This window comes from Sus scrofa, chromosome 4 (genome assembly GCF_000003025.6).
Source record: "Sus scrofa isolate TJ Tabasco breed Duroc chromosome 4, Sscrofa11.1, whole genome shotgun sequence".
Taxonomy (NCBI): domain Eukaryota; kingdom Metazoa; phylum Chordata; class Mammalia; order Artiodactyla; family Suidae; genus Sus; species Sus scrofa.
Window position 1 is genome coordinate 64,675,446 of NC_010446.5, and position 13,673 is coordinate 64,689,118.

Consider the following 13,673-nt stretch of genomic DNA (forward strand, 5'->3'; position numbering starts at 1 on the left):
TTAGAACATAAAAATATCTGAATTTTTTTAAAAAAATTCTTTGGATGAGCATAACAATTTGAAGATGAGTGAAAAAGTCAATGAAATTGAAGACAAATCTAGTATGAATGACAGAGAAAATAAATTAGATAAAAAGCGACCAGAGCCTTTGGGGCCATGGGATGATATCAATAGCTCGCTCTAACATGTGTCAGTGATGTCCAAGAAAAGAGAGAAAGTGATAGAACAAATATATGAAGAATACCAGAACCTTTAAATATGGTGAAATTTACAGCTTCGAGAAGCTCAGAGAACCCAAAATAGGATAAATAAAAACTATACCCGTAAACATAGTAATGAAACTACCATAAACAAAAACTAAAGGTAAAATCTTAAAACATTCAGAGAAAAACAACAAATTATATAGAGAGGGACAATGATTTGAATTATTACTAACTTTTCATCAGAAACAATGGAGACCAGAAATTAGTGGAATAATCCTTAAAATGCTTAAAGGAAAAAACAAAAACCCCTGTCAACCCAGAACTCTATAACCAGCAAATATATCCTATAAGAATGAAAGGGAGATATTCCCTACTGGTTCAGCGGGTTAAGAATCCGGTGTTGTAGAAGTTCCCGTCGTGGCGCAGTGGTTAACGAATCCGACTAGGAACCATGAGGTTGCGGGTTCGATCCCTGCCCTTGCTCAGTGGGTTAAGGATCTGGAGTTGCCATGAGCTGTGGTGTAGGTCGCAGATGCGGCTCGGATCCCGCGTTGCTGTGGCTCTGGCATAGGCTGGCAGCTACAGCTCCGACTGGACCCCTAGCCTGGGAACCTCCATATGCCGCAGGAGCGGCCCAAAGAAATAGCAAAAAGACAAAAAAAAAAAAAAAAAAGAATCCGGTGTTGTCATTGCAGTGGCTTCAGTTACTGCTGTAGCATGAGTTTGATCCCTGGTCTGGGAACTTCCGTATGTTGTAGATGGCGGGGGGGGGGGGGGGGGGGGGGGGAGGGGGGGGACCTGAATGGGAAATAAAGACAAGTTAAGGTAAAGAGGGAAAAAAAGAATTCATTATTAACAAACCTAACTACAGAAAATGCTAAAAGAATTTCTCTCGGCTGAAAAGATGTAATACATGGACATTTAAATGTTTAGGAGAGAATGAAGAGCACTTTCATTTTATCACTCAAAAGTCTTTTGGCTCCCTTATGAGTTAAAGTTCTGACTCAGGTGCTGCTAAGTGAGCCTAACTTCTTTTCTCAGCTTCACTCTCTCAAACATACATGTATACATACATACCAAACATGCAGAGAAAGGGAGAAACGCCATAAATTCACAATACAAGGATCATGTGCCCAAAGTAAACTGTAGGTTCTCTAGCTCCTACAAGAATAGTTTTTCCACATTGCCCAACTTTCTTAAAGAGCAGTGTAGAAGACATACTGAGTTTTATATACTCTATATAAGCACATAAATATAATCACTTTTGTCATTTGATATTTATTTCATTTACTATAAAATAAAAATTGCAAACAGTAAATATCCTGAAAAACAGCCTGTCAATTCTGTAAATGCTTCAGTATGCAACTTGCTCAAGGAATATAACTCTTTTCTATACTTGCTTTATATCCATGGCAGTACCTAAAAGTGCTAGGCACAGAGTTAGGGTTTGACATACTGTTTTTGAATAGCTTTACATTCAAAAATATAAATTCAGGAGTTCCTGTCGTGGCGCAGTGATTAACGAATCCGACTAGGAACCATGAGGTTGAGGGTTCGATCCCTGTACTTGCTCAGTGGGTCAAGGTTCCGGCGTTGCCGTGAGCTGTGGTGTAGGTCGCAGACGCGGCTCGGATCCTGCGTTGCTGTGGCTCTGGCGTAGGCTGGCAGCTGCAGCTCCGATTCGACCCCTGGCCCGGGAACCTCCATGTGCCGCAGGAGTGGCCCAAGAAATGACAAAAAGACAAAAATAAATAAATAAATAAAAATAAATTAAAAAATAGTTGAAATGTGTTTTATCCAGTAAGTTCAACCTTCTTCCCAAAAGCTATACAGCAATTTTATATTAAGTTATGAGACTAAATATAGAAATCATATTTTTTTCTCTTGGTAATAGAGAAGGCTTCCGTTTGAGAAGAGCTGACCCAAGGAAAAGAAAGGGTAAAGAACTGAAAAAGAAAAGATAATTTGATGGAAAAAATTTCACTAGTTCCAGGGGTTCCACCTAACCCAAATGTCTTACCTATTATCCCCAGAACCAAAATTTAGTTCTTACCAGAAGGAATCATGCAAAAAACTATTTGATATGATTTACTTTCCCCATTTTTTAATCAAGTTATTTGGGAGTTTTTGTTGTTGAGTTATAATTATTTCTATTTCTGGGTATTAACTGCTTATCACATACAGACATTTCCCCCAAGGAAGATACATAAATAGTTAACAAGTACATGAAAAGTTGTTCAATATCACAGAAAAATGCAAAGCAAAACTAGAATGAGATATGACCTCATACCCATTAGGACAGCCACTCTCCCCAAAAAAGCAGAAAATAACAAGTGTTGGTGAGCATGTGGAGAAACTGGAATCTTTGTACACTGTTGGTGGGATTGTAAAATGGTGCAGACATTACACTAAAACAGTATGGAGGTTTCTCAAAAGATTAAAAATAGGATAACTATATGATCCAGCAATCCCACTTCTGGGTATATATTTCAAAGAGTTGAAAGCAGAACGTTGGAGACATATTTGCAAACCCATGTTCATTACAGAATTATTCACACAGCCAAGAGGTGGGAACAACCCAGTGAAGGATAAATAGAGAAAATGTGTTGCTATATATATACATATATATATATAATATATATAATATATATGTATTTTATATATAAAACATATATGTACATGTATACACACATGTATATTATGTATACATATATGTATTACATGTATGCACATATGTGTTATATATATTTATATATGTACACACACAACAGAACATTACTCGGCCTTTAAAAAGAAGGAAATCCTGTCACATGCTATAACACGGAAGAACAATGAGGACATTATTCTAAGTGGAGTAAGTCAGTCACAAAAAGACAAATGCTGTATGACTCCACTTACATGTGGTATCTACAGTAGCCAACTTCACAGAAATAGAAAAAAGAACTGTGGTCGCTGGGGGCTGGAGAGAGACAGGAACGGGGAATTGTTCAATGGGAACAGAGTCTCAGTTTTGCAAGATGAAAATGTTACAAAGCAGTACAACAAAGTGAATATAGTTAATACTACTGAATTGCATACTTAGAAATAGTTAAGACGGTAAATTTTATTTTGTTTTCTTCCTCTTCCCACCTATCCCTGCTCTACTCAATCTGTCCCCAACTCAAAATATATGCACTGGACCAAGAAAATAGAGGAAAGAAGAATGAGTATCCTGCTCTTCTCTTCCTTTTAGCTTCCCACAACAAGTATATCACTTTTAGTTCAGAAATTATCAGGGAAAAGCTGAAGGGAAGTTCATTCCAGCCATCTAATAATGGGAACCAGGCCATTTCTTTCAATCCAGGCTCAAGAAGGCAACTCTACCAGACCAGAGGCAAATATATCTAAGTGCCTAAGATTTTTAAAACCAAGTAAGAAATTAATTTATAAAATAAAAACATTATTATACCCTCTAACCTTCATAATTAATACCAGAACTGATCTCAAATTCAAGAAGGCAAAAATAAGAAACACACATGTACACAAACATTTTCTTTACTAACCAACGAAACAAAAAATAAGAAAGCATATCTTGTAAATGAATAGCTTATTCCATTAGGAAATACTTCATTCTACAATCTCTTTGAACTGGTTTTCCATCAATTTCGTCCAGTGTTGTTTCTTTACTTTTGTTTGGATGCAAAGTCCCATAATAAACAATAAGAAAAATAATTCCAAGAAGAAGAGTAAGAGCTATAGTGATGCTGATAGGTATAAAATAATGTGAATTAAAAATAGAGAGTGGGCAAAACCAGAACACAATCACTATCCCCAATGTGGTCAATACCCTTACAGTATAATAACAAGACATTGGACATTTGGTATTCTGTCCCTTAATATTAAAAAACGTGAAGGTAAGAATAAATCCAACAACAATCCTGTATATGAATTCCATACTCCTGGAAGCACAAAAATCAGTTTGCTCTTTAAATGCCCACAATATACCTAAAAACCAAAGAAGTAACAACAGAAATAAAGCTACCTTAACATTTAGGAATAAAAGAAGTACAATACTCAACATCCAGGATGATAATGTAAATAACTTATAAAAGAGATATATGAGTTTGGGCCAGGGTCCTTTAAGGGGATTTTTATCAGGCAAGGATTTTCTTAAAGCTATTTGATAATCAACAGTCGAGCAAGAAATAGCACAGCAAGAGACCATGATGGCTGCATCTACAAAAAAAAAAAAATTTAAATATAGTTATAGGAATTATAACAGCAATATTAAATTATTACAATGCTATACACGCTTCACTCACAAACACATGTCAGATACTTTACATGCTCATCTCATCTAATCCTTTCAAAACGATATTATTATTCCTGTATTACCCATGGAGAAATTGATGCTTAAGAGAATATATACGTATTATTTGACCCACGTCACACAGCCAGCAAGTTGCAGAGAGGTGAGATTTGAATTGAAATCTGCCTGATTCTAAAGTTGGTGTACTTATCCACTACATAAGACTGCTTTAAAAGATTCTGAATAAACTCACTAGACAAATCTTATTTATCAACTGGTACAATGGAAAATGCTTTCTGGAAGTTCTCTAAGAGGCTGCAGTTATAGTCCTAGCTTTTCCAGTGTTTTTGGCTTTGACCTTGGGCATATATCTAATTCACTAAGAAATAGCATGAGAGAGAAGGTGGGAAGAAGGAGGAGGTTAAACAGAAAATTTAACATACGTATAAGGTATTAACAGCTCAATTGCCCATATCTTTAGGATGATGGATCAAATTAACAAATAAGATCTAAAACTTAAAATGTCCATAGGCTTGACATCTTTACCCCATCTGTCCCCCAGCAAATAACAGAAAAGTAAGTTCATTACTGCTTTGGAAAGGCATGTCATTAATCCCAATGGTCAAAGCTGGGGACTTATAAAACTAAAAGCAAACATATTAGAGAACTAAAAAAGAAATAATTTAGAGCAGAATAAAGGCAGACTTAAGATAGATCTATCTATTGAAGAGGATTATAAATGCCTTTGTCCACTCTCCTGGTTTTAGCATATACCACTCTGGACTGCACAATTAGCTGGACTTTTCTTCCTTAATTGAAAAATATTTGAAGTAAAACATCACTTTCCCCTAAACTGCCCTGTGATGTCTTTTTATAATTGGTTTTAATTGCTACCAATCCAGTACATACATAGTTTTTAAAAGTCTGTAAGTGCTATAGAATTTATAGGAAAAACAGTAGTAATTTCCTCTACCCCTCTCACCTCTCAGGTGCAACTCTCAGAAAAAAAATCCCTACCAACTTTTCTAGCTTTTCTTCTGACATTTACTTTCATTTTTCTAAATAAAACATTTATTGTGCTACTTATGATATTATCTACTTTAGACACTGCTTCTTTATTTCCTATTTGGGGAGAGGAAATTTTTATCCACGCACACATATATGAATAACCTCTTTCCATTTTCCTCTCCCTCCTTCTACCCCCAAATCACAATATTTAGTAACATCAGTATTCAGTGATTACCTTAGTATAACTACATAAGCACAGCCTTTTTTCTAACTGCTCAGCCAAGTTCCACATGCTGACTATACTTCCTTTTAAAACTTTTCACCTGTTTTGCCTAGTTATTCATGACTTTTATCAGTATTTCTTAGCAAATTCTTTAAATAAATTAAACTCCCCTATATACATCTATTAGTTGGTGTGTGTGTGTTTTAAGGACATGATTCTTCCGCTCAAAGGTGGCTGCTGTCAAGGTTTGCTCTCTATCTTCCCAGGACTTCCTTTCACCTCTCTTCAGTGTTGACTTCCTGTTTCCTGTTTCAGTATTTCTTTCTTGCTTCATTCTCATGATTTGATCAAGCCTTCTGCAGACATTTCTGAGAAAAGTTGCATGTAAGCTAAACTTCTGAGACCAATTATATCTCAAAATGTCTTATTCTATACTCATGTTTGGCACACAGTTTCATTAGATATAAAATTCAGTTTAAAAAAAATGTTTTCCATTGAAACCCTGAAGTCATTGTGCTATTATGCTCTAATCTCAAGTGTTATAGTTAAGAATTTCAATGCCATTCAGTTTCCCTATTCTTAAGTGATTTTATTTTCTCTCAAATCTTCTAAAATCTTATCTTTACCTTTTTATCTCTGAAACGTTATAATGATAGGCTTGGTATGGGCCATTTTTATCATCCATTCAATCCAATTGCCCATGTCATTTGCTGATGTGCTATTTTTATTCTTTGATGGTTTCCTTAGAAATCACAACATGCACATTAAACATATTAAAGTTAAAACTTTTACCTCAGAGGCAGATTTATCATGAAGATAGTGAAGCTTAAATGCCCAGACTCCTTCCAAGCCTAGCAAAGCCCTAGCAATGACCTAGCAATGTGCTCACTTTGTCATACATTTTAATAAAAATTGGAAAAACAAGACATTTTAATTGTAGTTTATTAAATTCCCTGTCTCTACTCATAGTTATTACCCTCTCTCACATTTTCCCTTGGTGTACCGAAGAGGCTGTGGTCATGTTGGGCACCTGGCTAAAGGGAAACTGAGCTGAGACTAGCTTAGGTTTAGGGAGATATGTTTACAGGATTTAACTGAATAATTATGATTAGTAAGTGACGGATCTATGATTTTCAAGCAGTTTGCCTGATCTTAACATTTTACTATCTTGCCATCAACAGGCCTTTGATTTCTTAATGTCAAGGCATGACTGTCTATCCTCATCCAGTTGACACTATTAGTTTGACATTATTTCCTAGTTTCCACTTTGCCTACCTGGTTCCAACATATTTTTGCTTCTCATTTCCTTAATCTAATCTGTACATTATACTCCATCCAAACTGAATTCCTTGTCGTTGCCAAATCATGCCTTTGCTTATTCATTTCTCTCAGTACGAAATGAACTTTCCCGATCATACTACATAGATTCTTATTAGTTTCTTCTGAATTCACATTGCTGACATCAGTGAAGAAAGTATAAGACCCTCAGTATTCACGAAATGAGACATCAACAATAAACTAGTGTTGTCAATTCAAAAAGTATTTAAAATTATTTACTTCATCAAAAAAAAATCTTGGTATACTCTGATCTTATACCACATTATTGAAGAAATTGGTAGAGTTTTTTCCAAATGTGACAACAATCCAAAATATGTATATCAACAAGTTATAGAGTTGCAAAAAACTTTTCTAAATTAAAAATACATTAAAAACTGGGAGTTCCCATTGTGGCTCAGCAAAAACGAATCTGACTAGGAACCATGAGGTTGCAGGTTCTATCCCTGGCCTCCCTCAGGGTTAAGGATCTGGCGTTGCCGTGAGCTGTGGTGTAGGTCACAGATGCGGCCCAGATCTGGCATTGCTCTGGCTGTGGCGCAGGCTGGCAGCTGTAGCTCCGATTAGACCCCTAGCCTGCAAACCTCAATATGCCGCCTGGGTGTGGTCCTAAAAAGCAAAAATAAAAATAAAAGATTGAAAACACATTTCAATTAACTATGCTAGAAAAAAGATTGAATTTTCCTTTTCTAAATTTTTTGCCTGTGTACTCTGATTGGCTTTTGATTTGATAATAAAATTTAGATGAGAGTATTAAAATAATAAAAATATATTACTTTTCTTTCTCTTGAGAAATTTCTGGTGTTGATTAGCTTTCTTATCCTTGTAATTTGCTGTCATTTATTTTCTTATTTTTAAAAAAAGCCTATTTTCATAATTTTATGGACTGAATTGTAGTCTTTCAAAATTCATGTGTTAAAGCCCTAACACTCAATGTGACTATACTGTGAGATGGTACAGTATCTCCTTTAGGGAGATAATTAAGATCAAATAAGGTCATAAAGGTGGGCCTCAAATCTAATAGGACTGGTGTCCCTGTAAGCAGAGAGACGCCCAAGATCTCACTTTCTCTCCATCCACAGAAGAAAGACATGTGAGGACACAGCAAGAAGGTGGGCCAGCTGCAACCCAAGGAGAGTCCTCACCAAAAACCAACCCTACCGGCATCCTGACCTTGAATTTCCAGGCTCCAAAACTATAAGAAAATACATTTCTGTTGGTGAAGCTGCCCAGTCCATAGTATTCTGCGATGGCAGCCCAAGCAGACTAATATAATATCTAATTCAGGTTTCCTAACATTACTTTACTTTTTTTAATTAACTCTCTAAATGTTTTAGTTTTACACCTCAAAAAAAATCCAGATTACACACTACTCTTTATACAACAGATAATCAACAAGGACCTACTGTATAGCACGGGGAACTCTGTTCAATATTCTGACTTACATGTTATTGCTGTCTTATACTTTCATTCTCTCTTTTTCTTAGCCACATAGCACTATTTTGTTTGTACAGTTTTCATTTAGATTCACCCACATATTTACTACTTTCTTTGCTCTTTATTTTCTTGCATCTCAGAACACTTCTACTGTATCTGAAGGACATTCTTTGGAATTCCCTTTAGTAATGATATGCTGTGGTATGCATTTCTTTCTACTTAGTTCCTAGTGATATAATGAGCTTCTTGACTCTGTGGGTATGTGACTCTCATCAGTTCTGAAATTTTTTCAGCCATTAAATTTTCAAATATTGTCTCTGTTCCATTCCTTCTCTCCTTTCCTTCATGAACCCTGATGAGATGTACACTAGACTTTGCCATCCCATCATCTATGACTCCTAATACTTCTCTTATTTTCCATCTCAAAAATTCTTTTTTCTTTTTCAAATATAAAACTCATTTTTTTATAGTTTCCTAATCTTTATTTTCCAGTTTATCATTTACTCCTTTCAACATAATACAGTGCACCAGGTAATTCCAATATCTAAAGTCTTAATGAGTTTTTTTTCCTATTTCTGCTGATTCTTATTATTACTCTTGGTGCCTTATTTCTTCTAGTGCTATAAACTACTGTGAACCATTCATTTCCCTTAGAAAACTATTTGTGAAAAGGATTTTTTTTTTCTTTTTGGCCACACCCACAACATGCAGAAGTTCTGGGGCCTGGGATCAAACTTGCACTTGAGTCACAGCAGTGACAACGGCAGATCCTTAACCTGTTGTGCCACCAGGGGAACTCTGAAAATTACTTGAGGTCTGGGAAAAGGAGAACTCCTCAAGGGAGGATTTCTACTTGCTTCTTCCAGACAGCCAGGGACACTATCAGTCTGGGACCACTTTAAACTATATTCATAGCTTGCCTCTTACTTGTCTTGAAAGTGTTTTCCTTTTCGTTTTTTTTTCTTTTTTTTTTCTTTCGTCTTTTACGGTTGCACCTGTGGCATATGGAGGTTCCCAGGACAGGGGTCTAATCCGAGCTGTAGCCGCTGGTCTGCACCAGAGCCACAGCAACACCAGATCCAAGCCATGTCTGCAACCTACACCATAGCTCACGGCAACACCAAATCCTTAACCCAGTGAGCAAGGCCAGGGATCAAGCCTGCGTCCTTATGGATGCTAGTCAGATTCGTTAACCCCTAAGCCATGATGGGAACACCTGTTTTCCTTTTCTACTAGCCAGAGATATGAATTTTGGTTCCAAATTATGTTCTAACTTCTTAGGAACATTTTCCCCTGTTCTACTCAGCACCAAGGCAACATTCCTTGCAGTCTCTTAGAGGCAGAGAGAGAGGTAGGTAACTTCACTTTTGCCCTGAGGAGGGTGCTGTTTGAAGTGCCAGCTTTATGGATTAGAATTTTCCAGTAGATGTCCCTCCCCTGTGAGGACCCTGAGTTTTGTCTCCAGTCTTCCAGGGAAGATTTAAGCCATCAAAACTGAACCTGCTGTTTATAAGGTGCTGTAAAGAAAAAAAAACAAAAAAAAAAAAAACCCAGGGTATAAATGCCTTCAGAGTCCTACTCAATTCTGTGGCATTTCCACTTTCATGCATATTTTGGCCTGTTGTATCAGACTGCTTTAAGTTTTTATGAGGATAAAGTATTTTCTGAAAATATTTATCCAGTTGTTTTAAATAATTTCAGAGGGAGGATTTATTCAAATAATTTAGCCATCAGTGGTGATGGAATTGATCTGAATAACCCAAGTTTTCCATCTGCTTTCAATACTGGTTGATATTTCTTTTCTTTTTTCCTTTTTTTTGGGGGGGGGGGCATATCTGTGGCATGTGGAAGTTCCTGGGCCCAGGGACTGAACTCACGCCATAGCAGCGATCCAAGCCACAGCAGTGACAACAGTGCATCCTTAACCTGCTGAGCCACAAGAGAACTCCCTATTTGTTGATATTTTTGTCTCTCTCTCTTTTTTTGATATTCCTAATCTGCTACTATTCTACTCTGCATTCTCTTCTTTTTAAGGGTTTATATTGTTTTTACTCCTTTACTCTCCTCTTTAGCATGATTTCAGAAAGGAACAAAGATAAAATAGTATGTTCAGTCTTCTGAAGTACTACTATATATAAACAGATATAGATTTATATATATGTATATATTTTACATTTTGAATTATTCTTCCTGATTATCAAAACAATACATGGTTACTGTAGAAAATTTGGAAGTTCAGAACCATATAAAGAAGTTGAAGTAAATAAAAGCATCTATAATCCCACCACACAGAAGCAGCCACAGTTAACATCAGCAGATCTACCACAACACAGGCTGAAAGATTTAAATGTTGAACTTTAGCTTCGAGGACTATAAAATACAGAACTTTTTAGCCCCAACCCACAAATCCTTTGCATCAGAAGGAAAAAGAGGTCTCATACCCAGTAGGCTCTTTCAATGTCCTACTAACAATCAAAGTAAAAATAAAAATATTAGAAGGGACTACAATCTTGAGGTTTATGGGAAATTGGAAACAGGAAGACTGGGGGGATGAACTGTGAGTCTAGCATAGAGGGAACTCCAGGGGAGAGGACCGTCTGCAACTCTGAGGTGACTCCAAGTTTACATGCAACTCTAGTCGCTAATGAAAACTAAGACTTTTTTGGCAAATAGTTATTTTAATATCTCAAACACAAAGATTTTTTAATGGCAACATCAAATTGTCCTTTAAAAATGTACATTTAACCCTAATAAGAAAATCAGCTATAAAGAGCAAAATATTGGCCAACTTGCAAAACTTTCATTTGTTCTGTAGAACTTGCTCTTTCACCTAATGATTCCAATGCCGGGAATTTACCATATGGATAAACTTTACATATGCAAAATGATGCATGCATAAGATTATTCACTACAGCATTTTTTTTGCAATAGTAAAATACTAGAAACAAGCTAAATTAACATAGAGCTTGTTAAATAACTCACAGTACATCCATAACTTGTAATACTATGAAGATACTAAAAATAAATGAGACAGCTTTTTCTGTACTGATGTTTAGATCTCCAAGATATGTTAAGTGCAAAAAACAAAGATAGTTTTTATGTTACCATTTCGAAAAAAGAAAAAAGAAAAAAGATAGGCTTTTAATATTTTTTTTCTGAAGCAATAATCAAAAAGGTTGATAGTAATTTCCTTTCTGGGCAGACAAAGGAAAAAATGGCAAGAAGTGGGCGGGAGACAATTTACCTTTATATTCTTTTTGATTTTCGAACAATGTACTTTTTCCAAAATAAATAAAGAGAAAAATAATAAAAATAATTCTAAAACCTGCCAAAGAGCTACAAAGTTGACATAAAGTATCAATGACATACAGTGTATTAAGAAAGACTGACAGGAGTTCCCATTGTGGCTCAAAGGGTTAAGAATCTGACTAGTATCCAGGAGAATGCCGGTTTGATCCCTGGCCTTGCTCAGTGGATTAAGGATCCAGCGTTGCCACAAGCTATGGTGTAGGCCGCAGACGTGGCTCAGATCCAGTGTTGCTGTGGCTGTGGTATAGGCCAGCAGCTGCAGCTCCAATTTGACCCTAGCCTGGGAACTTCCACATGACACAGGTATGGCCCTAAACAAAGAAGAAGAAAAAAAAAAGACTTACACTGAGTGTAATTTGCTTGACCATTTTCCAGAAGGGTGTAGAGCTGGAGAGCAAGTTGTGGGCAGCCTTCCAGGTAGGTGTCAAACAGCCTGAGCATGCTCAAATCAGTCACCCTATCTATAACTTCTTTATGAGGATCAATTTGTTCTTCCACGAAGTTATCCGTTTTGCTGCTGTACTTGAAAGCCACATAATAACCCCTTTTCAAGGCAAACCAATACCTGTAAACATGAACATCTATCTTCAGTAATATATTCTTTATAACATGTGTGTTAATATACATAATAATTTTGAAAAGGCAACATGGGTATAGAATTTCTCACAAGCTTTCTCTACCACAAATTTCTCTCAACTTTATGAATATCTCACAGTGGCTTTCTTGAGATTCAAGACTTCATAATTTTTATTGCATGTCTGATGTGCCAGTGTGTGCTAGCACTGTTTAGGCATACATGATGTTATTTCATCTTCACAATAATTATGTGAGATAAGTAGGTACTATTCCCAATTTACAGATGGGAAAAGTAAGGCTGAGAACACAAGAGTGATTTGCTGAAAATTTCACAGAGCCTAATGGGCAGACCTAGAGTCCAAACCTAGATCTTATAATTCCTAGTCTTAACCACTACTTTCTGAAAGACAAACTGCAAATTTCACTTCATGCAACTTATCTTAACTAAAAGACAGATATATGACCTTATGATAATGTCGAGGTTGGAGATGAGATTGAATCTTCTTTCAGCTTAAACTAGCAAATAATTACTGTTGACCCCTGAACAATGTGGAGGTTTAGGGATGTCAACCCTCTGTGCATAATTGACAGCTGACTCTCAGCAGTTCCATGTCTGCAGATTCAGCCAACCACAGATCGTGTACACTGCAGTATTTACTCCTGAAAAAAAAATCTATGTATAAGATGACCCACATAATTCAAACCCATATTGCTGAAGGGTCAAACTATACTTAATAATCTTCAAGGTGCTAGGCTCTTTGACCATTTTATCATCCTGGAAATTATATAAACTTTCCAAGACTCCTAAAACATCCTTGCTCAGTCTCTTCTTTACAACGAATGTTTTAATGGACCTGAGTTATCATCATTCAAGTAAAATTAATAACAAAAAATTTGAGACACTTCTTTCAAAAATATCTGAGGCTAGCAATAAAACAACCAGGATTCTAATCTAAAGCTTACCAAAACTCTTTATCTACACATCAGCTTCCTTGTATAGAAAATTAGGGCAGTGATATATATAGCCTGTTTCAACCTGCTCCTTCTGTCAGTGTTTCCCATTTCACTAAAGGGCACTAACATTCATCATGTTGCTCAGGTCAAAAACGTGGAAATCATTTCCAAATTCTTTCTTTTTTTCTCATACCCTATGAAAATTCCTCAGCAGAGTCTCTTGCCTCTTAGTTCTAACTTCAAATATATTTAAATTTAAACACATTTTTATCACTTTGACTGTCTTTATCCTAGTTTAAGCAGCCAACATTCTCCAGCCTAGATTACTTCAATAGCCTCA

General features: G+C 36.2%; 1 protein-coding gene across 5 annotated transcripts in view; it reads right to left on the reverse strand.

Annotated features, from left to right (window-relative positions):
• XKR9 (XK related 9) overlaps window positions 3,289-13,673 on the reverse strand; it is a 48,762-nt gene continuing 38,377 nt past the window's right edge. For all 5 annotated transcript variants that reach the window (XM_021089254.1, XM_021089255.1, XM_021089256.1 and 2 more), the window contains 2 exons: window positions 12,148-12,368; window positions 3,289-4,418 (listed from right to left, as the gene is read on the reverse strand). In XM_021089254.1, coding sequence (XP_020944913.1) covers window positions 3,790-4,418; window positions 12,148-12,368 — 850 coding nt within the window. In that variant the 3' untranslated portion in view covers window positions 3,289-3,789. The remainder of the gene's footprint in view (window positions 4,419-12,147; window positions 12,369-13,673) is intronic.